The sequence below is a fragment of the Betta splendens genome, chromosome 9 (genome assembly GCF_900634795.4).
Source record: "Betta splendens chromosome 9, fBetSpl5.4, whole genome shotgun sequence".
NCBI classification, from domain to species: Eukaryota; Metazoa; Chordata; class Actinopteri; order Anabantiformes; family Osphronemidae; genus Betta; species Betta splendens.
This window is the reverse complement of record NC_040889.2, coordinates 18,525,068-18,548,877: the sequence shown is the minus strand read 5'-3', so window position 1 is coordinate 18,548,877 and position 23,810 is coordinate 18,525,068. Positions and strand designations below refer to the sequence as shown.

At 46.9% G+C, this 23,810-nt stretch overlaps 1 protein-coding gene across 1 annotated transcript; it reads right to left on the bottom strand.

Annotated features, from left to right (window-relative positions):
• Window positions 1–20,836: 20,836 nt before the first annotated feature.
• Window positions 20,837–23,728, bottom strand: ido1 (indoleamine 2,3-dioxygenase 1). The gene is made up of 11 exons (XM_029164029.3): window positions 23,597–23,728; window positions 23,087–23,306; window positions 22,640–22,735; window positions 22,438–22,557; window positions 22,236–22,354; window positions 22,121–22,135; window positions 21,935–22,034; window positions 21,733–21,850; window positions 21,599–21,650; window positions 21,368–21,516; window positions 20,837–21,288 (listed from the first exon to the last, which is right to left on the bottom strand). Exons 2-11 carry the CDS (start codon window positions 23,177–23,179, stop codon window positions 20,900–20,902), a joined length of 1,251 nt encoding a protein of 416 aa, XP_029019862.1. The 5' UTR covers window positions 23,180–23,306; window positions 23,597–23,728; the 3' UTR covers window positions 20,837–20,899.
• Between the last annotated feature and the right edge of the window lie 82 nt (window positions 23,729–23,810).

Here is a 23,810-nt window from a genome sequence, read left to right as displayed (position 1 = left end):
CTGGTTGTACCGGCCTCCCACCCGACTGGATCGGAGCCAGGACTCCTGTGAGACCCTAGAGAGGATGGAGCAGTAGAGGTAGTGGATCATGGAGCTCAGGATCGCAGCAGGTGAGCTGCAGCATATGCCGGGGGAGTCCGTCTCTGGCCCCACAGAGCCACTGTGCTCGGTGCTCTGCTCTGATTAGCTGAGTCACCATGAGTAACTAGCCCGATTTACTAAGACGCTCACTGCTTGTTGTGTTGCTGTCTATTTTTTCAAATTTAATTCTCAAATATTATTTAGCACTCCCTTGAGTGGCTCAGTTTTGTGCTTAGTCTGCGGTAAAATTAATGAAACAGCCTGATGATGATCGCGAACCTTTCATCCACACATAAAAACAATGATGTCTTACCACTTGGCGTGTGCACGCGCCTGAACACCTCGTGACCCATTCAAATGAGCTCCTTTATCACGCCGATGACACCGTGGGTGCTCGGCTCAACGGAAGCTCCACAACGCGCAGGCAAATTACACGCGTCGTTGAAAGAGCACGGCTATTAGCATAGCAGCAGCATTCACCTTTCATCGCAGTCAAATGTCCACTAACTTCCACCCGGCACGTGCCAGCATCCAAGAGAATAATGTGTGGGACTATCATCTATCATAGAGGCTTCACGCCTCCTCACTCGGTGCTCAAACATCACACACATAGTCAGGAAGCTGGATCCTACTGATAAGCGCAGTGTGGAATAAATCCAAAGTTTAATGGTAACGCCTGATTTGATCTAGGTTGAGCTACAGACCTCCGATCCTTTTCTGTTGCACGTTCAGTAGATGTCAAACATAACTCGTCACCTAAAGACCTCACACGTTCTCCTTTTACATTCTGCCCCACCCCCGCTTCTTTCCTGTGGACGCCTGGCGACACTTCTCCTCCGTGTTAGTCGTCTTTGGCAGCCGGTTTAACATTAATTTCTCCCAGAGTGTTATCAGGAGGACTCCCTGTCAGCTGCACCGGAGCCTGTGGAATAGGAAAACAATATGAATGTTACAAAACAATGAATGAGCTTTCATATACTGTAGATTCACAATAAATTGTTATCTACATCTTGGTTCCAGAGGAGCATATGTTGGGTGTTACACGTATGATTTCTGGCTATTTAGACAAGTCAAACATTTAAAGGCGACCAGAGGACTAATGTTTGTGTATTTGCTTTAGACTTTGTCCTTTGATGATCCTGCCTGGATTATTTCATTCTTTCTCTCTCCGCATTCCAAAATATTCAAAATGAAGTGTAACTGTCAAACTCCGGGGTTTACTCTTTGATCTCGGCGAAGCAGGACGTCAAAGGCGGGATGTCGTCCTGCTTGCTTATTGGTTAAGTCAGCGCTCTTAAAACACCCTAAAGAAAACAAAAAATGCGAGATTTGATTCAGATGTTGGACTGATATTCATGCTTTCCATGAATATGCTGCTGCCCTTGCATTTATTGCCTCCCTGTGTGTGTTGTTGACTGGAGTTTGGGGGTGGGGGTGGGGGGGGTCCGTGTGTCTCCCGGCTGAAACTGAAGATGTGAATTGAGAGTTTATTCATGAGTTTGGAAGTCAGTCTCGTCCTTGTTAGCACATCACTGCAGACTCTTCCCTTCTGGAATGGAGCCACACCACAAACACATTTGAGAATACCACTTCTGCGTCCTCTGGGGAAACGGATAATGAATTCCTTTGTCAGGTGGAACAAGGTGATTCACTTTGTTTTCAGAAATATAACAGAATATATTGGCACGCTGCTGCAGGAGGGCAGAGTTCACGGAAAGGACAGATCTGTTCCAGGGAAACCAACCGTCTCCCTCCGGAGTGGCAGCTTTGCATTCATTTACACCGAGATGCACGGACTGATTCCGTGATTAGAGGTCACTTTGCATCTAAGTTGAATTCAGCCTGAGCTTATTGCTGTTTGCCTGATAGCAGCAGCAGCCTCTATAATTATGAGATTACCAGATCGCCCATTAGAAGCAATAGGTTTGAAATTAGGGGAACAAACTGGAGGTTGATCTATCACACGCAGGCAAAATTACTCACAAATATCGCTACTGTCTGCGGTGAAGCTTTTTAACAGGGATTTATAATTAGTGATGTAAAAGTGTGTGGGATACGATGTCGCCTGAAGGATGCTGCTAGCATATCTGTGTCCACAAGAGGGACTTATGTCAGATGTTACTAAAGCACCACCTCTAAACTGTGTTTAGACGGAGGGTGAGTGAACGTTACTACATGAAGTATGTGATTTGAGGAATGGAAAGGATCCTGCAAGATTATAATCACCTGCAGTGGTGTTTTTCCAAGTGTGATGTTAGGGATTTTGTTTTTCTTGTGACAGATGCTCGTGGTGTTCACATGAGACTAACACTTCATCTTAGGAGGAGACGTTGGATGTGGGGTTTGCACAGTATCTTTTTGCTGTGGCCCAGAGGAGCTCACAAATCTTACGACTTTGACTGACAAAATACGCATCACCTGCTCGAGTGAATGTTTTAGCTCCGTTTTAAAGCTCGTTGAATTGAAGTCTTCCCCCGTCTGAATAAATGGCAAGTCAATCCGACAGATGTCCGCGTGACAAACTCAGAGAAGCACATTCCTGAACATGTGTCCAGTAAGAATAGCATAGTGGGGTTTGGCATCTGGAAGCTGGAAGGAAAACACATTTCTGCACCGCAGTATGAAACAATATCACTAAAGGTGGCAATAATCGCTTCACACAGTTTCACAATTACCAGGACCCAAGTTGCTGAATAGCAATCAAATACATGTAGACACATAAAAACCCCATCATGAAATCCCCCCACATGGGAATACAATTGTAGAAGATTCCCAAACTTGATAACAGGCCAATAACACTGTGATGGTGATGGTATGGTAATGCATCAGTGAGGAGGTTTGTACACTCAGGGAAATGCTCCTCACGTCCTTTCACAGGGAGCCGGTCGAGGTTTCAGTAGGACAGGCTTCAGTCTATACCACATGCTATAGAACAGCATGGATTCATATAGTGGGCTTGACTGGCTGACTTGACTGAAAAATGAGAATGAGAATGAGAATGAGAATGAGAATGAGAATGAGAATGAGAATGAGAATGAGAATGAGAATTAGAATGAGAATTAGAATTAGAATAAGAAAACTTTTAATGGTCCCACAGTGGGGAAATTGCATGATACAAAGAGGAAAAATAAAATACAGCTGCAAGAATTAACACAGTACAACAATATACAGGTGGGTAAAGTGAGTATGGAGTAATGGGAAGGGTTACTGCATATTATACAAGTGTATAAATATTGCAATATGAGTATGCACAAATATTAATTTGCACACTTTAAATTAAAGTGTGCATCAGAAAGAGTAGAACGAGGCGACCATGACCACAGTCAAGCTGTGACCATTTGTTTCTCAGATCGCATCCATTTGCAAAGGACAGAGGATGAAACACACGCACTGTCTCGTCCCTTGTGTTGTGCACATAAAACCTTTCATTTTGAAAAAATAACATTTAAGTTTGTCACTTTCCTATGTACATTCGTCAGAACCTTTTTGAAGCTGACCTTTTCAATAAAGATGTGTGGGGTGACGCCACTTCCTGTCTCTGTGTCTTTCTTTCTGGCTTCTTCTGGTCGTCTCTGCTGTGTCCCTGTATGTGTCCCATGTTCCTTTACAGTTCAAACACCAGGGTTGTATGAAGACTAATTTAGCAGATTGCGCTATAATGCTAAAAAAACAATGTGAGGAGAAATTGAATGCATAATGTCTCCTTGGAGAAAAATCATATCTTCCTCCAGATCGAGAGCCCCAAGACATTTTCCAAGAAGGAGAAGTGTGGTTTTGATATTGTGTTCATTTGTGTATGTTTTGCTCCAGTTTTCTGTTGCAAGCTTCTACAGCTGATTGGAACCATTTTTAATGGGAATGCTTTTGAAGTGTCTGCTCCCATGGGCCGCGCTGCTATAGATACATTTGCAGTGGATTAACGCGCTGTATTAGACCCATACTCGTTCCCAAGGGCAGAGCCCAGAGGTTTATTGCTCCGTGTCATGCAGTGGTGCGCTCGCTCTTCACTCTGGGTCACGTCAACAGGTGAGTTTGCTCTGTTCAAGGGAGTTCATCCTGTCCAATGTCGCCTACACAGTACGTACGTCCCTGGAAATTGAATTGAGGTTTCAATATATACATAAACTGAACAGAATTTGGACAAGTGCTGTCAATTAGCGAGACTAACGGCTGGAGGGAGACAGCAGGCAATCACGTTCCTGGGTCTGGATTTAAACCAGACAGAACCATGAACCAGGACTCGCGAAGAAACGGAACAAACAAGAAGCTGGTGGATAAAAACAATAGGAATGTTGCGTTATATCTGTTGATAATTCACCACCAAACTCACGCTCGCCTCTGTACTAGACACTATGCGAGCGCAGTGCCTCTACCTTAGAACGGGTCTGTCTGTATGCAGCATGCAGTAGTACCTAAGCTGTGTTTCCTTCAGCAGCCATCTGGTTTCAGTTCAGACCCATCTGGATCTCTCTCCAGCCCAGGCATCTCAGGAATACATGTTGGACGGGTGCCCACATCCGTTCACACAGACAAGTGTTTTCAATTACTCAATTTGAAATGTCTCAAAAACCCATGTGAAGTGATGGAGCGTTTTTAAAAAGCGGTGATGTGAACACGGGTTCAAAGGCTAATGGGCCGCCGATACGTGACGCGCCAACCGGATTACACCTCGACGGCTGGCAGGAGCACGTTACCGCTCAGCTCCGCTCCGCAGACCGGAGCACGACCGCAGCTCATGAACTCCCGGATCCTCATTTTCATTTTTCTGTGCTACTGCAAACGTCTTGTGAAGTGACATGAAGCAAATACAGACAGAGCCCAGCAGTGATGAGAAGCATGCAAAGAGCTCATGTCGTATTAAAAGTGACAGGATTATTCCACAGGCCGCCACACCAAAAAGAATGGGCTCGTTTTATATGTAGTTTAGCTTTGAATCGTAGAAAACCAACTCCAATTTAGGTTTCTAGCCACTGATTACATTTCTATTGGCCTTGGACTCACTAGAAAATGTTGATGCACTTCTCATGTCTGGAACCAATTTTGTAATTATAATTCATGGTCACTGGATTAAGGAATTTTTGTGAATTTCTAAGGCCTCCTCGAAAGTGACAGCACCACAGACAATGCGGTCTTGTTCATTTCAATATATAATATTCTGTAGGTTGATTGAACTGGCTTATTGAATAGTAGCTGTTTTCTAAAGAAACAGTTAATCAGGGGTTCTAAATTTTCTGATTTAAAAAAATAAAACTGTAAAAATGTAATTTAATGGAAGTCATTTTTTATCTCTGATGACATAAAAGACCTGAACTGGGTATAGCTTGATATCAATGTACCGTACAATACAATGAAAGTGACACAAAAGCATTACTGTCTGGGCAGATTGCCTTTAGGAATAATTAGTTTAGTCAAAAACAGATTTTATGAATTTAAACACTAGTTTGAACATTTATGTGAAACTAATTGCCTGCTAGTGTTTCTGAGAGCGTGTTAAGTTCCTCAAAAATAAACCGGCTCTTAAAAATCTCCACATGCAAAAACAAACTAAAATTTTCATCATTACACCAATTCCCAAGTTGTTATACAGCTTTTTTTTAAATAACCCGACGTGAGCGGGGCTTGAAATCTGGAGGACGATTGTGGTTTTGATTTATGAGTGTTTCTCAATGGCCTTGTGGTATTTATCACATCTATGCCTAATCCCTAATCAGGGTTATGTACATAGCACTCCATCAAGGGCCCTTCAACATCACTCAGAGAATGTTGACGGGGTAATTGAATTTGAGCGTAGCTTATGATGGGAACATAAGCCAGATGCCAGGATGTTTATGATGTTGTTGCTTTGTGGGCAGCAGTGTACACAACCTCTGTCTCTCCCCGAAGCCAAGTTTTCCGTGCCCACTTCATCCTTATGGTCACAAACATCTCGGGTAATTTATGGTAATGAAACTGGTTTTAGCAGTGATATGCACCATGGACATTTATTATACTGCTCCAACAGACGCTGGCAATGAAAACAACGTTGATTCTCCTTCTCAGGCAGATGTCTAAATTATTATTTTATCTAGAATCGAATTAAGAGGAAACTGTTGAATAAATCAGTGGAGTGAGGACAAACATGAGTCAAAGACTTTGGGTTGATGACTGTGAAGATTTATGTACGTGGCACATTATGGTCTTTAAAGTCACCATAAAAAGCTTTAAAATGTTTTTTTGTTGCATGTACAGTAGTGTTGCCAGAATCAGTTTTCCACTGATGTTGTCAGGTTTTACAGGCTAAATTCCCCTTGTTTCAGCAGTGCTTGTGTTCGTCAGTGGATAATGGCCCCTGGACGACACACATGTACAACCTGTTACTGTATGTTAAGGGTTTTGATGAAAGTGAACAGAGCATCGTCTCCAGATGACGATCCTTTCCCCGTGGTGCAACCACTATGACAAACATAAATCCACCCGACGTTACTACAGTCTAATTACAGACATTAGGTGTAATTACAGTGCAAAAATGAAGCGTGGCTGTGGTGATCAATATTGCATGTAAAAAAAATAAAATCCGCTCAAGCGAATCATTTGCAAGTCCAAGATACAAACGAGCGGGACATGAAACTCAACTGTGGCTCCAGGTCCAGCATCAAAGCGTCCTGCTCTGCACCAGTTGTTTGTCCAGTGCCTCCTTCATCAGTTCTTTTTCAGCTCAGCGTGTGGGTTTCACTTTCACAATGCCCAATTAGGATTTAGAACAGTGCGTGTTTTGGATTATGCGAAGCACTTACGAGTGGACAATTTGATATTTACAGTGCTGGTAATTAGAAATTTCAATTATTTATTGCTGCCTGGCAACATAAGCCGCGTCCTGACACTGCTGAAGCGCTCTAACTCTGTACAGCGTGGCCTGGACCTGCCTCTGCGCGGTGGCGCTTGAGCACAAAGAAGGCAAAAAGCGTGTTACCAAGCCACAGCCCACAAGTTTTATGGAAGACCCTCTAACCACACAATCACTGCAATGGATGATGGAGAAAGCAATAGGATTTGTAGTAAGAGTAGACTGCATCCTCACTGAAACACAGCCTCCATGTGTTCCAGAGCCTCTGTTGTGAGTGAATGCAGATGGGAGAGATGCCCAACAGTGGAAAACGGGGAATAAACTGGCTTAATGAAAGCATGATGGCACAGTGAAAATCCAGTCTAGGCCATCAGTGAGAATGTCCCGGGGGTAGGAAGATGGGCTGGTGTGCGTGCTGGGGGCTGGAAACGTGCCTGGATCCAGGAGCTGGGTTGGCCGGTCCGCTCCCTCCCCACGCCGCCTGTCCCCGGAGCAGCCTGGAAGCTGCTGTCCCGGGGTCACAGGTTAGGCCGCAGCGCTCGGGGCAGCTTATCGGTAACACTACGCTTGGTTCAGAGTCAAAGCGCAGCCGTTGCTGACGATGTAGTTGGTTCTGCCACCTCGACTGTGTCAGGAGGGGAAAGAAAAAGGAAATGTTGCAGAATCTTAAGCGAATTGCGTGTCTCTTCAGTGTTGCAGTGTTTTTGGTTTGCTGCAGCTGTTCAGCAAACGACTAGCCCAGCTGTTCAAAGATGCATAAAGATGTTGCCTAAAATTCTTTAATTAATTTTGTTTCCAGGTAAATACTTGAAAGTTCACTCTTTGTAACATGGGAACATTTTGGAAAATACAGCCTCTCGTTGAGAAAAATCAGCTGGGATTAATATCATATCTAAATTGATCCACGTCTAATTCAAGTGTAATGTGGAAATGCTACGCTAGCAGGTTAACTTATGGTCCTTGTGGTTGTAGTTTGATTTACTGCCCCCTAGTGGACAACGAAATTAGTCCATTCTCACATTTTATGCATGTTTTAATTTTAACGTGTTGGTCTTAATCGTTCTTAAGAAATTATGGTTGAGGCTTTTTCTTGATTCTGTATGAAGGTAAACATGTATTTCACTCCACAAATATGCAAAAGTGTGATGGTTCACAATAACCTTTGAAACCTTAGCCTCTCTCAACGAGCCAACTGCTATTAGACTTCAATCCAATATTTCGGGGGTTGCCTACAAACATTTTATTTACTGTTTTAAATTCAAACTCTATTCAGCTGGTTTTATATTAAGAATACGACAGTATTGTTCAGTATTTATCCTCTCCTCTCTTAATAATTAATTAATTAGTTAATTCTCTCAACTATATACACAGTCTGTCAATAGAAGGCAGTTTTCCCTATCAACAGGAGCAGAGCAACTTCAAAATAAGACAAGACATTGAGAACGAGTGACCGAGAGCTGAGTCCTGACATCAGCGATTTTGTATTTTCTGCATTCACCTTGAACACACCCCCTTTGACATCATTTCCTGCTTTCTGCTCATCCTTACAGAGAATGACTTTCACCTGGACTCAGTATAAAAGGACCCCTCTTGTTTCTATTTGCTGGTTTGTTTGATTTAGTAACTTGTTTGTTTTGACATTTCCCCCATTTTGGTTTGCTTGTCTGACTTAGTTTGATATAATTGATGTAATTTTGTTTCAGGTCCCTTGTACTTTGTATATACACACACGATAAATCGTACAGTTTGGTGCAATGAAAACAATGTTCAGTTAAAAATAAAATATGTGTCAATCCTTTGAGTCGTGCGAGGAAAAGATATTATGAAAAAGTACTTTGTGGTGCGGGTGACCTGAGGTAATCCAAACTTGTGATGGTTGAATCCCTGCAAAAACCAACTTCCTATCACGAGTATGCATCCTGTCCAATTCCTTACTGTACCGTACTCAGTGACAGCTCCACCAACAGGAAGTCCTTTCACAACGTCCAAATATATCCTCCTGCATCTGTTTGCCTCTGGCTCGGCCGATGAATTTTCCACTGATCCATCATGAACTGCATAAAACTGCGAGAGCCGTGGAAGTGCGAACATGGCAAGGCTGGGTCCCAGCAGCTCTTCCTTTGTCTCTGTTTGCAGCCGGAGCGGTATTAAGCCACAAATAGTAGGTAAATTAAAAGGTGGCGCGGAGAGAAAAGGTACGTTCATGAAGGACACTCAGTTCTTTTCATTTTCATCACTCATCTGTACTAAAGATGAGCACAGATGAGTGGAGTTATATTTTCCAGGACAGATTTCTTAGTACAGCATCTGGACACATTATGGAAACAGATTTTTTTTTTTGCCAAACATACATGAGAATCAGATGTTTGCATCAGGTAGTCTGCGTTTAAAAGGAAATTGATTCTGGATTCAAGTGAACCTCAATATATAGTTATTTATGGCAAAAACAGAGACAGAGTGAGATGCAGGGACAGTGATGCAGGTAAATGATAAAGGAGACTATTTAAAGCTTCTTACATTAATACAGTTAATGGCCATGCACATATAAACATGTTAACAGTATATATAAAGCCTGCTGGAGTTGATATTTCTGAAGGTCTGGGTGATACATACATTCATCCACTGTCTGCATCCCTTTATTCTAAGGCTTGTGATGGAGCCAGTTTTATAGAGTCTATAAATAAAGCAGTATGTGCAGGTTTACTGGTTTAGTGTTAAATGGTGATGGTGCATATTACATGTTGCGCTCATCAGTGGTTTTATGGCCCTTTCAGGTCACCAAGCGGCAGACGTGCCATTTCTAGACGAGGGCAGCTTCACAGTGCCAGCCTCTAACGTCCAGCAGGACTGAATGGAAACAAAAAAAAACTATGTGCTGAGAGATTTATCATGTTTCCATTGGATGTACTGTGGCATGGCCAGCACATGTGCTTGATCAGGGAGGTAAAACATTGCGTCCAGTGGCTTTGGCACATATTTGCATCATCTTTCAGTCTCATTAGATCTGTTTTGGAAAGTTTGAGGGCAGTTTACTAATTACTGTCCACATGCATCAGATCTAGAGTAAAGGGGACAAGCGAGTCTTGCTAAAGGTATTTTTCTTGCGTGGCTGTGGTGCATGTCCCATTTATTGGAGCGCAAGTGTCCAGGAGTGGAGTAGAAACGCTCGTCCTTCCTCTTTAACCGAACAGCGAAAGCAATGATCCTAACTCAAACCTCGCCTAATGATTAGAGCTCAATACCAACCACAAGTAATGCTCATGACATCTCCGCCTGGTATGTGTTTGTGTGTGTTTGCATTCCTGTCCAAGATGACGGATAAATCAGCCTCGTCCGTATGGAAAGCAGAGCTGGAGAATGGCGCTGTGCACTTTGGGGAATGCGTAAACCACAGAGTGTGCACATGTCCTCACCGGACCCCACGGAGGCCTTTCAGGTCCCGGCAGTTAATACTAATAATAATCTTCTTGCTTCCTTCTCGTTCAGATTTTTGCACAGACCATAAGGATTTATGCTTCTGTAATAAATGTGAGGGTTGTCGGACATTTATAGCTTCAACCAGGCAGCCTGAGGCCGACCAGTGGGGACCCATCTGTGTCCTTGTAGCTTCTTGAGAAATATTGTATTGTAAAGAAGGACCTTGTAGGGGTTTTTGATTGGGAGCTCAGTCAAATTGGTGGTGTAGTTGACAACGTGACCTTGTGAACAGGAGGGCCGTCGACGGACCTTCTTTGTTGTGTGTCCTCTCACATCCAGGGACTGGAGATCATTCAAAGGTGGCTCAGCTGAAAGCTCCACATTTCCTACACACTAGGTTTAACGTGGGACCCCGCGCATCCAGCAACACCGGCGGTGACTTTGTTGGGGGTGAATATTTTCCATTAAGAAATTCATAAGCTTGTAAACAGTTCAGGTCCTAGCAGGGGTAATTACAACGGGGACGAGAACCAGCCTGCATGGAGAAATACGACTCATCTTGTTTTCATTGTCCTGCCCTTTTCTGTTTCCTGCCCCACTTGCAGGAATACTGCCTGGAATCCAACCTTTTAACACTATTTTAGCAGAATTGGAGTATTACTCAGTCGTGTGCGTAATCTCAGCTGACTTTCTTCCAGTCCTTCTGGGCGTGCGAGCACGCAGGTGCACACGGAGCCGAGCTCTGCTGAGGATGAGTCAGGACAAAGTCACTGGGCAGCTTTATGGAGGATGCTAGTAAACTTTAAGGGCCGCCTGTGAGCGGCCATAAACTACCATTGTGCCATTGGTGTGTGAGCTGAGTCACGTCATGTTGCCATGCTCAGCTCGCCCTTCTCATGTCTTCTGCCTGGGCTCGGGCCCTTTGAGGTGAGGCTGCTTGGTGTGACCCATGCCAGTATCACAGTCAGAAAGCCCTTCATCTGCGGCTGACGTCACCTTGACTTGCACGCAATGGGTTTTATGTTTGAAGCATAAAACAAGACCATCACAGTTGATGAGACGTGTCTCCTTGAAATAATTACACTAGTGAGTCTTATAGTCATATAGAACCCAGAATACATGTCCCATGTTTTTTATTAAATGTGATAATAAACAAATGCCGTTGTTCCATTTGAGTTCAGCTCTATAAAGGTGCAATAACTACAAAAAAAAGTTTCATATCTTTAATGAGGTGCAAAAGTCTGGCACTCATTTTCTGCTCTCCCATCTCCATGTGTGGCTCCACAGGCTGCTGAATTAACCTTCCTGGAAAATATTAGTGATTTTGCTGAATATGAGGCCTGCTGTTACTCACCTTAGCGCGCTTTCTACCCTTTGCTAAAAGTCTGGCTTTCGAAAGTGCAACGGCAGCGGATGCGTAGATGCGAAAGAGTCTGAATGCGAGCAACACGGAACAGTCCCAGCATGTCAAATGACAAAGTATCACATTGTTGTGCTTGAGAGCACTACTGATAAACTGTGTGAAAATCCCAAGAAGCTGTGAACGACTGCCCTCTTAGCACTCGGAACTATTAACACCAATTATTCACTTCTTGAGCAGGAAGCCCGGCAGCTTCCTGCTCACTTGACTCCATTTCCTCCTGTTGCTGTTACTGAATTGTTTGTCCCGTGTTTCTTCCTCTACGCATTCTGTTCACACGTACGTTCGCTGCGAGCCTCCGCGATGCCTCTGCAGGAGACTCCGCATCGAGAACGCATCAATCGCCTCGTCCTTCGCCTCGCGCTAAACCGTTTCTCCCTTTCACACTCAACTTGGGTCCCATGCGATCGTGGAGCGCCGCTCGTCCCAGAGGCGCTCTCTCTCCAGGCTTCTCAGGATGCACAGCTGCTTTTTCTGTGCTCCACTTGCTGGAAGGTCTATCTTTGTGCAGATAATATTAGCTACATCCCCCTGTTTACTCGCTGCTGAAAACGGAGCCATTGTGCGGCCTATGTGGAGCGCCCGGCGTCCCCGGAGGCTCAGAGTCACGGCTGCAAGTCGTGCAGAGGGCGTAGGATTCCCTCCAAGATGAAGGACAGCACTGTTCTACCTGCACGAACAGATGGCTGCAGGAAGAACAGAATGGGAATGAGTGCAGAGTGATTTTGTTGCATGTTTGTCCTCTAAATGAAACCTATTTTACCCTTTATTGCCGTCTCCTCTGGACGTTTCCCACCAGCATTCCGCTTGCTCATTTACATGCCTCAGTACTGTATATTTAAGCATGATTTGCACTGAATAAAATCACTATTCAGGGCAGAGTTGTTTGGTAAATTGGCAGCAGCGAGCTGCTAACGTGAGCATTCACGACCGTACAATTGGCGACTGATACGAAGAAAGTGTGGAAGCGATACAGTTTGGAGTTCGCTTTATCTCGGGTGAACATTGCTTCTAAGGAGCCCACAATGACTCGCAGCGTTTGTAGAGTGGGAAACAGTCGCCCGTAGCTGATTCAACATGAATAAAGGGGAAGTGGTGCGGCACAACAGGGGCCGGTGCCTTTCTCCGGGTTAGGAGGAGTTTGCAGCCTGTTCTGGTTGAGTCAGACGGGCGGCTCTGCGTCATCAAACAGTCCAAATCCTTCATCACAGGCCCCGATGGAGCTTCTCCGTCCACCGCCTGGAGAACCGCACCCGTCCACTGCCTCGGCAGGTATTTTCAGGCACAAATCCGGCAGCGCTCCGCGTTCTCTCTGTGGGGCAGTTCGGCTCTGCCTGATGCTCGGGTTGCTATTAGCCGCCGCTAATAAAGGCCAGATTGTGGGAAAACTGGTTGTTAATGTGACCCGGCTGCGGCGTGCTGACAGACGTTCCCACCAGCGGCGCAGGACACAGCCCGCTCCATTTTCCTATCCACAGGAAAAACACGCTATCAGCTCTCTCAGCGCCGCAGACGCTTTACTGCCGTTGTTTTCCCCTGGGAGAATTAAAAGCCCTCTATCTCGCTCTCCGCATCGGCTGCGGTGGTCGCGCTCTCTCTCCGTTTTCAGCGCGAGGCCATTCACGGCGTCGACGACACAATGCCTCGGAAAACGGCGGGCACAAAAAGTCCGTCGCATCCCGCTGAAAGTGACGAATCCCAGCGTTTTATCATACTCAGAGGATCTTTGAGGTCTCTTTAAGGGCTTTTAGAGCTTTCCACTCGCCGCTGGTGTCCGAATGCCGTCCCACTGAATAAGACTACTTTTGTTACACGAAGAACTGATAAAGTCCATCAGCAACTTTTTATCATCAGCCCAGACTGTGTTTGTGCACGTTGGTGCTTGTTTGGGTTGCGCTGCATACATACACATCTACCTGACTCGTCTCCTCTCACATAGAGTGCATGATGTTCTCACAGCTCTCTTATTTACTATGGTGGAATTTATCCACAGTGTGAGAAGAAAGGAGGGGATGTCCAGTGTTCATCGCTTGGGAACGCTGATTAGATTTCCTTCCTAACAGTGTTCTGCACGGTTCAGGCTTCATGAAAATAACCCTGACGATGACATGACCCAACAGATTGGGCGTTGGGACGTGGACGTCAGACCGTACACTTTATTGTTTTATCTCGATTGGGGCGCCCCACCGTTCTGACAGTAGCTGTTCCAGCGACCCAACCCTGTGGGTCGTTCAAAAGATAGACCAGAAAGCAGAAAGTCTCCTTGCTTGATGTTCTTCTGAGAAAAAATAGTTGCATAATAGCAAAACACGCTACCTGGAATGCCAGATACTCCAGCACATCTAATTAGCATCCAGCCTTGTGCTATAAACAGGAGAACGTTGCCTGTCTATGCGATAATGAACCGAGTCTTTCTGCACAAGAGCTTTTAATTCAAGCTGTTGTGATAATTTCTGCTGGGTCTGGTCGGCTGGTTCCAGGCCAGCAGGTGAGGACTACACAGTCAGAGAGCATCCTGCCCCACATCATTATCCGCAGCTCTGGTTCCCATAACACTGTATTAATAACTGGGCTCATTTCTCAGAGCTTAGGTATGGATTTCATTTGTTGTTGTGAGGAAACAGCTACAGTTTCCAGACTTTTTCCTATTTAGATTGTACAGTAAACACGATGTCATAAAGTCTGTTTATCACATGTGGATGCAATTCCTACATTTTAAAAAAAGATTGACTTTGCAGCACGTGGGGGGTGGAGGTGGGGGGGTGAAAGAGGCTCTTTGCTGCGATCCAACGCGGCGCTAGTACCTGACACAAAGCGAGGAGAGAGACGCAGCCACACAAACATCACTGTGTTCTGCCGCGGAGCTGGAGAACATCCGTGGTCCCACTGTGAGCATCCCTCACAGTGGGACCACGCGCCCGAGGATAATCAGTTCAATTAAAGTGCAACTGCTGCGAACGGGGACCGCACAGGGACACGGCGTCCCGCTGTTTTCCATATTTCACTGCTCTTGACATACGCTGCTGTGCTGGAGGTTGATTTGACACGAGGATTTTCAGCTTTTTAATGCAGTACTTTTTGGAGATGTTTTGTTTTTCTTTGCTGGGTTTGGTGAACGGGCACCAACGCAAGATTATCGCCCAAATTTTAGTTTCAGTCCACAGGCTACACAGACAATGAGCTGGGCAGAAATGAGCACATACCTGTAGAAGAAAAGCCATGTATTTGTATCAAGAATGTGGAGACCAATGAGTGTTGATGTTTGTCTGGTGTCCTGCAACAAAAGTCCCTACTGTAAAATGCTAAACAATTAATTTCCCTATCATTAATAATATTGCGCAACCAGGCATTTAGCACAATGCACAGAATAACGAAGGCCCCTTAGCGGCTGTGAGCTACATGTTGGAGCCTTCATCATCAGTGTCTCAGAGTTTGAATGTGTCAAACAGATCACTGCAGTGTTACCACAGTGTGTTCTGGGTAATTACTTTTTATAGGCCTCCCTCACTTAGACACTGGCTTGGAAAAGTGAGGATCTGCTCCCTGCTGTGGAGGATTTACTTCCTGTGAGCCCATTGACACTTCAGCTTGGAACTGTTTTTTTATGTAGCTCTGGCCAGAAACACCGTCTTGACAGAAGAGAATCATTTTATTTGACTGAATTATTTTTGAAAGAAGCCTTTATTCAGTACTCAGTGTTGTACAATGAGGATGCTTGAAATACAATATGGCAATGCAAACTTGCGTTTTCCTCTTTTTTTTGTTTTCCTGGTTCACTTTTTAAGCTTTATAAAAAGATGCATTTTACCGTAGCTGTGAAGTAATACACAAAAAGGAGACACTGGACTTGTGTGGGCTCGTGTGCATTTGCACGCTAATCCAGATAATACTGTACTGTGTAATACTTCCAGAGCTGGAACTGTGTTTTGGGGATTTTCCTTTTTCAAAGAAAAATAAATTGAATCTTCAGAAACTAAAGTTACCCACTAAAATAAAGAACAAGAACAATTTGCAAGCCTCTGTCCGTATATTTCGCATCAAAACTAGAAACTAACAATATTGGTTTATCCAATTTAGAAAATTACACGTCAGAAAGTATAAGGCCTTGAAACTAAATTGGGTCCGTTTTGGCTCAGGTGAAGCCGTTTTGGCAGAACAACGTGTAATATTGTGTTATGAATTGAGTTTTTCAGAACATGCTGTCTTGGGAGCAGACACGAGCAAGGCTCACACTGTGTGGCCGGCGCAGGGCCGACCTCAGAACCTGCTTGTAACATATTGTCCTAACAAAATGGCAAAACAAATGAACTGTAGTGTGGTGATGTTAGTTTCCAAGACAACCAGAGCAGGCCGTTGCCTTTCAGCCCTACATGGCAACACCAGCCTCTCCACTGGCCTCAAACTTTGGTCCACACTGCTCTTTATTGGATGAATTGCCGTTGAACGTTGAATATAATAACCACACTAAATTGTAATAATTTCTCAAGTGCCCCAGTTTTACCCCTGGTGCCAATAACAAGCCCAGGTTTTAATTTTCTAAAAAACAGCAATAGTAATAATAATGTTTCCTGCAGCCTTAGCCGTGCTTTAATCAGCGTGCTTTCGGGGTGAACCCGCACAATCCACAGGCATGTTCGATTGCTGGGGAAAAGCATCGCAGAGCGTGATTGTAGACACGATCAATCACTCTAATGATAATAATCACTGTAATAATCTAAATCTAATAAGGGTGAGCAAAAGCCCCTCCAAAACATGAATATCATTGACAGCCATGATTACTTACGAAGCAGTCGTAAAGCAGCACTGCTGTAAAAAGCATCAGCGTCGCATTTGCAGAGGTCAGTCCGAATGTTTCCAACTCTATATTTGTTTAGCAGAGCAGGAGCTCGCCCAGGACACCGGGCTCCAGGCTTCACATTGGGAGGTGAAGGTCTGAGAGCTTGCTGTGCTACTGAGCCCTTCTCAATGCCTGTGAAGTGATCACGCAGAAAAGAATGAACATGGTTTCCTTCAGTCATTGTATCTGGGCAAACAAAGCTGCGTGTCTGACATTCTGGTGCAGTTCTGGTTCTTCCTGACGTGTTGTGGGCAAAGTCAGCGAAGGTGAGGGGAAGTGTCTGCAGTGTCTCTGTATGTGGCGCTCACTATTAAGACTGTGCTTAAACAATGCTTACATCAGCCTTCCAGGTTGCACCCGATCGCTCCTCGGGCCTCGACGACCTCGTTCATGCCCAGTTGTTCCACAGCAGGAGCAGCCCACCCCTCTGCCTGCCTTAGCTCTGCATGCAAACAAGTCCGGACCTTGCCCCAGAGGAAGTGAAATGTTTTTACTGGGAAGTTTGGGATTAGACTACCGTGTCAGGATTTTCATTCCATCTCTGGGTAGCTGCACCTCCAAAGGGAGCCCCTCTTTTCTTGCGTAGGTAAGATTAGTGCGCACAAAAGGTCAGTGTGTCCGTCACCGAGCGGCCATGTCTGTCTTTTGTTGCTTTGTGATTTTTATTGATAATAAAAGGCTGTTTGCTGTTGCTCATTTAGGTCCACTTATCTGTGCTTGGCATGTCTCTCAACCTGTGGCATAGCTCCAGGCTCGCTGGTGTTGTATACTGAGGTAACATCTCTGTGCTGATGCTATCAGCAGCTCCTGAGCTCATCGGGCTTATCATAGAGCACCGATCCTGTGTAGTCCACCCCCAGGTCATTCACGGCCTTCTTATCGTGGCAACGTGTCACTGGAGGTATCATGGAATAGAGATGGGCCTTTTTCTTTCCATGCAGGAGAGCCTCGGGCAACTTCCTGCATTTTTTGCAACCCGGATAGGAAGTTGTCGATAACGCGGGTGCGTGGGCGCCGGCGTGGAAGGTGACATTAGCGACAAGTCAGAGGAAGAGGAAATCAATCAGCAGAGCGGCCACAAGTGGGGAAGGCTGGAGAAAATACACACACACGGGGCGCCTCTATCTTCAGCTCACAGAGAAAGCAGGAGCGCGGCTGCACGTACATGTGTGTGTGTGTGTGTGTGTGCGTGCGTGCGTGCGTGCGTGCGTGCGTGCGTGCGTGCGTGTGTGTGTGCGTGTGTGTGTGTGCATGTGCTCTATTTCACACCTGGTCGGGCCAGTGGTGAGTCAGCAGTGGTGAGAGGTTGAGGATCCGTGTCACACAGCTCAAAGTTGTGGTAACCTTTGAGACAAAAGGCTCTGACGTGCGTGGGCTTCTGTTAACCCCCGCAAGGAAATCATCTGAATGGCTCAAAACGTGTGTTTTGAGGTCCCTCGGGAAACGAGTCAGCAAGTGCAGCTTCACCGCGGGGGCATCTCTGGCACCATTCTGGTTGTTCCACAGCCTCCGATGCTCCTTCATTAACTCAAGTTGACTAATAGATGCTTTAATAAAAGACATCTCTTACACAAATTGTAACTAAATAATACATTTCCGACTGACTTTCCTCCTTTTAACTTTGCAGTTCATTATTTTCAACAAGCCACACTTTGGAAGGAAGGAAGATAAGGCAGTGAGTGTGAAAAGTGCAAATTTCTTTGCAGTTTTTGATGATGCGTTAAAATATATATTGCCCTTGAATTCACTGTCTGACCAACGACCGCTGTAAAGCTAAACGACAGTGAAAGCATGAAGCCGATCGCTGCGGGTACAGTTTGTAGTGGAAATGTTTCCTTTTTCATTAACCTTGTCAAAGCCTATTTCACAGTTTAGACAACAGCGTAAAACACAAGAGTTTAAAAAGTTCTGTTACATAAGTGTATTTGTTTGAAGCCTGTCCAGTTTTCCCTCCAGCATGAGCCGAGTACTGTTTGGGCTCGTGGGCACGTCGGCGGGGCAGGAGGCCTCTGCAGCACCAGCAAGTGTCTGTTTGTCCCCGGAAAAGTAAAGACACCTGTTGTCTGTCATTGGTTTGAATGCGCGTGGGCGGCTACAGGAAGGCGGGTTCGAAACCGCTCACCTCACAGTTTTGCCTACATCACTGGGAGCCATGTGTCACTGGTTTTTCCCCGGGGCCCTGAAGGGGACGTGTGCCTTCCTGTCCAGTCGGTGACGTTATACAGACGAGCTGGCAACAGCAGCAACCCTACACCTGCAATGGTCTCAGTAGAAAGTGATAACGCTGTTTCTGGGACTACATCACAAGCCTTTAACCTGTGCCAACAGAGAGAAAGGCGAGAGGAGAACTCTTTAAGGAAAACAAAACGTGGATAATGATCACGTGAAGGTACTGGATGTACAAACCGCAGGCGCAGCTGACCTGTGAGTCAAAGACAAAGACGGCGAAATCAAGACGGGAGCGCAGCAGGAGAACGCCCACAGTCACCTACAGCCCATGGTTTCCATCTACACCCATCGCGCGCCGGCCAAAGACAACCCCTCCCCGAGTGCAGCCGCGCCGTCGCAGGGCGAGAGCGCGGCCGAGCAGAAGCGTGGCGAATTCAGCCTTTGAAACAACAGAACCCAGGATATCCTGCGGTTAACCAGCACATATCCGACGGGCCAACCCCAACCAGAGCCCACGCCTGTAATCCCGTCCGCTGTGACGGATGCAACATGGATGTTTGAGTGGATTTCACGAGAACAAGACTCCACAGGCCCTTTGACGTGGGCCTCAAGCACTAACAGAACACTGGGGGGGGGGGCATATATGCTAGATTACGCCGTTATTTCCATATCCACGCATTTTACTAACAAAAATATTCTGGCTTCCCACACTGAAACCAGCCACCGCCGTCACACGAGGTGAAACTTCAGCCGCGCGGGTCCAGCCCCTGCATCTACACAATGAAGACATCCTTAGAGATGGCCTGTTTACCGCCAGGTTGTCAGGGAGTCCTCCGCACTCAGGCAATAAGGAAGGGGATTATTTACTTTGGCTGCGGACAAAGGATCCAATCAGACTGCTGTGACATGTGAACACGCCGCTTGTCCTCTGCGCCACCCAGCGCCCTCCATCCCAGCGCGGGCCCGGTCACCTCAGAGAAACGCACTGACCCTTTTACGTAGGCCCTGCGCGTAAAGCAGTTTTCCCACACACCCAGCAGACCCTGAACGTGTCTCTGTGGAGCTGAGGTGTGGTTAAAGCGGTGTGCTCAGATTGTGGGGGGCAGTAATGACTAATGACCTCAAAGTCTCGTCTTATCTGATGTCTCTTAGACTGTTATTGTAAAGGAACACCGCTGGAGAGGAGCCAGGAAAGGTGTGGGGGGCGTTTGTGGCACAATCCGTCCCTTCAGCGCTGGGTTTTCCGCGCTCTCACAGCAGGTCCGGGAAGCGTCGCGGGACATGTGAGGGCTGGAGGAGGATGACAGGAGCGCTGAGGTAACCTGTGATAAGTGATGCATCTCCGCTCTGCTTTGTGCATTGTGCTTTGACATGATAACTCCATTGTGAAGCAGCACACGTGGAGTTAAGACGCAACAAAGAACGATTATTTCCCCAGTTCAGGTTCCGGCTTGTCGATAGCTCAGCGAGCAGGATTTCAAAACGTTCAAATTACAGTGATTAGTGACGAGTGCCTTATTTCCCATCAGGCCCGTTTTATGTGACATGGCTAAATCTCCTTTCATGCCTTCAACAGCCGCAGGCTTTGCCCACTCACATACTGTAGTGTTGTAAAGGCAAACAGCGAAGCCCTCTCTTGGCCTGAACTTCTGTCTCACGCTGCCCGTCAGCGCCCCTACATGGTTGTGCTGAGTACTGCAGGTCAGTAAGCAGTATGTTTCAAGCTTTCAAGGTTTCAAGGCAGCGGTAAGATATTAAAAATTCTTAAAGTTGCAAAAAACAAAGCTCCTTTGTTCCTCGTCAACTACATTTCCTCAGAATCTTCTGCCTGAGCTGGGTGTTTAGCAGCAGCCTACAGTAAGTTCTCCAGTCTTCAAATATCCTCTAAATATGTGGGTCTGGAACAGATGTATTACACATTTTTAGATTTTTGCATTCCAGTTTGTCTTCATTAAAGGCGGAATTTAGCGGTCGCCTGGGAGAGTACTAGAAAGTAATGGTCAGCTTGAGTTATGGTTTGGACTGAATGATGGGTATCAGTCTTGTCTGCTGAGGTTTGTGTACAGACACGACATATGAAACAAGCAACGACAGCCTTCCACTGGTATTTTTAATGTGATAAAAAGGGGCCTTTTAAGAAATCACTGCTCGTTCACTCCACGTCTTTGCCCGCCTCGGGCAAAAAGGCCTGTTTGGTTTGGTCCCGCACGCTTTTCAGGAAGGTCATGACCCCGGAGCCGCCGGTGCCCCTCTCCTCCAGCGCCGCGGGCGCCCTGCTGACGGCGTCCTCCCCGGCGCCGCGCCGCTGCTGGCGGAGCTGGCGGGCGCGCGCCGCCGGCACGCTGATGAAGCGGCCCACCACGTTGATGTGGTAGCTGCGGAAGGCCAGCAGCTTGGCCGCGCACAGCTGGAGGGCCCGGTTCAGCTGGCCGTCCGCCTGCCGCCGCGCGAACTCCTGCAGGGGCGGCTGCGCCGACAGGTCCTGGATCAGCCGCTTGTGCGCGGGCGGCATGTAGTTCCTCATGCGGCTTAGAAAGTCACCTACAGGAGAGCGGGACCGTCTTATCCTCCGCGCGGCCCCGGGAGAATCGAATCTGTGAGTGGACTGGCGGTCACGTACCGTTCTGTGTTTCATGTCTGATCCCCAGGAGCTCATCGAAGCAGTGCAGCAGGCTGCTCTGAGCGGCGCTGCCCCCCGAATACTGCAGCGGCTCGGCGTGGACGCCTTCGTAGATCAGACCTCTGGGCATGCAGGGGTTGTCCTTCCATCTATGATTGTGCACATGGACACTTTAAAAAAACACACTAAATATTACCAGCATATAATATATATGTGAAGACATGGCCGTACCCAGACAGATAGATCCTCATGATGCCATAGAAGACTGACGGCTCCACGTACACTTAAATATAATTCACATCAATCCCAAACAGGTGTTAGGAGGACGCCATAGGTATAAATGTTCAGCACATGTGTTTGACTACCTTGCATCATTTTGAGCGCGTCTGTCATGTCCTGTATAGACTGACTAATGTCCTCCAGGGCTCGGGCCACGGCCTCGGCGTCACCGCGCTGTACTCCATCAATGACTCTAGGGATGCTCTGCAAGAAATCCACACACACTCGGTGATGTTAATCATCCATAACCCGCTCGCTCGTAACACGGATGTGCGATCTGACGCTCACCGCCACTGCAGGAGCGCCTGCCAGCTCCACCAGCAGCGTGACCAGGAAGAAGCCCTGGACACTGTCTCCGCCCGGGAGTCGGACCAGCAGCTCCAAGTTCCTGCGAGACACAACGGAAGCAGGCGCTTTAGCGTCACTGTCGTCGCGTGAGCACGAGCAGCTTGGAAGCGGAGAAAATGTACTCACTCCATGTTGAATGGGCTGGAACGGGACGCGGACGTGGAAAAGAAACAGGGAAGGTTGACACCTGAAGCCAACACGCAGCACAGCCTAAGCATTTCCAGAAGCGAACTGACCTTACCCCTCGGGATCCTTCTTTCTCCAGTTGGCCAGCACCCCGTCGGCGTGGGTGAGGATGGGGGGGAGCCCCAGGCGCTGGGACACCTCCCAGTACGGGACCGCCAGGTTACAGGGCAGCATCTGGAAACGAGAGGCCATTTGGAATGAATGCTTCCCGTGCATCAGAATGGGAGAAGGCGGCTCGCATCCACAGGTGCCGTTACCTCCACTGTGCCGCCCTCCCCCTCCTGCCACACGTAGCCCATGGTCACCATGCTGAGGGCCAGGTGGGCCAGACGCAGCTCCCTGTGCTTCTGCAGGAACTCGCTGCTCAGCAGCGGCATCTGGACAGAGTGAGGAAGAGCTCTGAGCGAGGGCTCGGCCGGCGCCGTCAGGGGCCGTGACCCGCGCGTCCTTCACACTTGCCTTGTTGACGCGAGCGCGTAGCTCGCGAGCGTGCACCAGCTCTGGGATCCGCAGCGCGACGTCCATCCACGGCTGGTAGTAGGGCGGAAGCTCGTCCTTTGAATTTGAAGTGAGACACAAAAAGCATTAACTAAACGGCCGTTTACTCAGGCCGCTGCGTGTGCGCCGTGAACTTAGTGAACTAATGTGATTTTGTGTTGCTGCCTGTAGGAATAAAGTTCAGTGCACAGAGTAAATACGAGCAACGCGTGGAACGCTCTCAATCAGTTGGTCTCAATCAATATCTACAAGTTTAGAGATTATGAAGGCTGAGGTATGAGCACCATTTTTGTGTTTCTGCTATTAAGAACAATAGTTTTCACTTCAAAATCTCCACACACTACTTTTTACTAAATGTAACATTATGACTACTGTATATCAGCATAAAAAGGGGCTTTTTTTACCCACCAGAGGATCAGGGAGGATGAAGCCGAACTCCTCAGAGACGTGGTACGCATCCAGCGAGAAAGAAGCTCCACAGTGCGTTTTAGCTGCAGCCATCGGGACGGAAGCTCGAACCCCAGGACGGCGGCGACTCTCTCTCTCCGACACCTGAACAGCTCAACAGAGCCCACCTGACTGGACTCTGCTCACTCCAGCGCTGTTGTCACGTCATCAATGGGGATCCCTGACACAGCAGATTCCCCTTTACTTTTGCTATTGCACAAGTCTGGATAATCAGTACTTGTGTTATCTGCACCGCGACGAGCCCTCGGCCTGAGAAAAGGCTTGTTTCTACCAGTATGCGGCCTTTTCACTGGTGCCTAGTTCGGGTTTTGGTGCATTGTTATGTTTCTCTAGCTACTAAATGTGTTCTCTGGTAATGCAAGCAGCCTGATTCTCCTTCAAAGTCAGCAGAAGCTGTGGGCACTCATTGGTGCAGACTTACAGTAGAGACATTTAGACTGTCAGCCTCACCTGGTGGAGCAAACTGGACACTGCAGAAGTCACAATGACACATCTACACAGATCCCAGGTCTCTGTCTCCTGCTGAACCTCAGTGAGGTCCAAACAAACATTTCACATTGTGAACCGGATCAAGGGTTTCGTTTGAATCTGCCTAAGAAGTTGAGGCATTCCTTTCGCAACAAGTGAAGCACAGCTTTGGACTGAAATTTGCAAGTATAAAGGT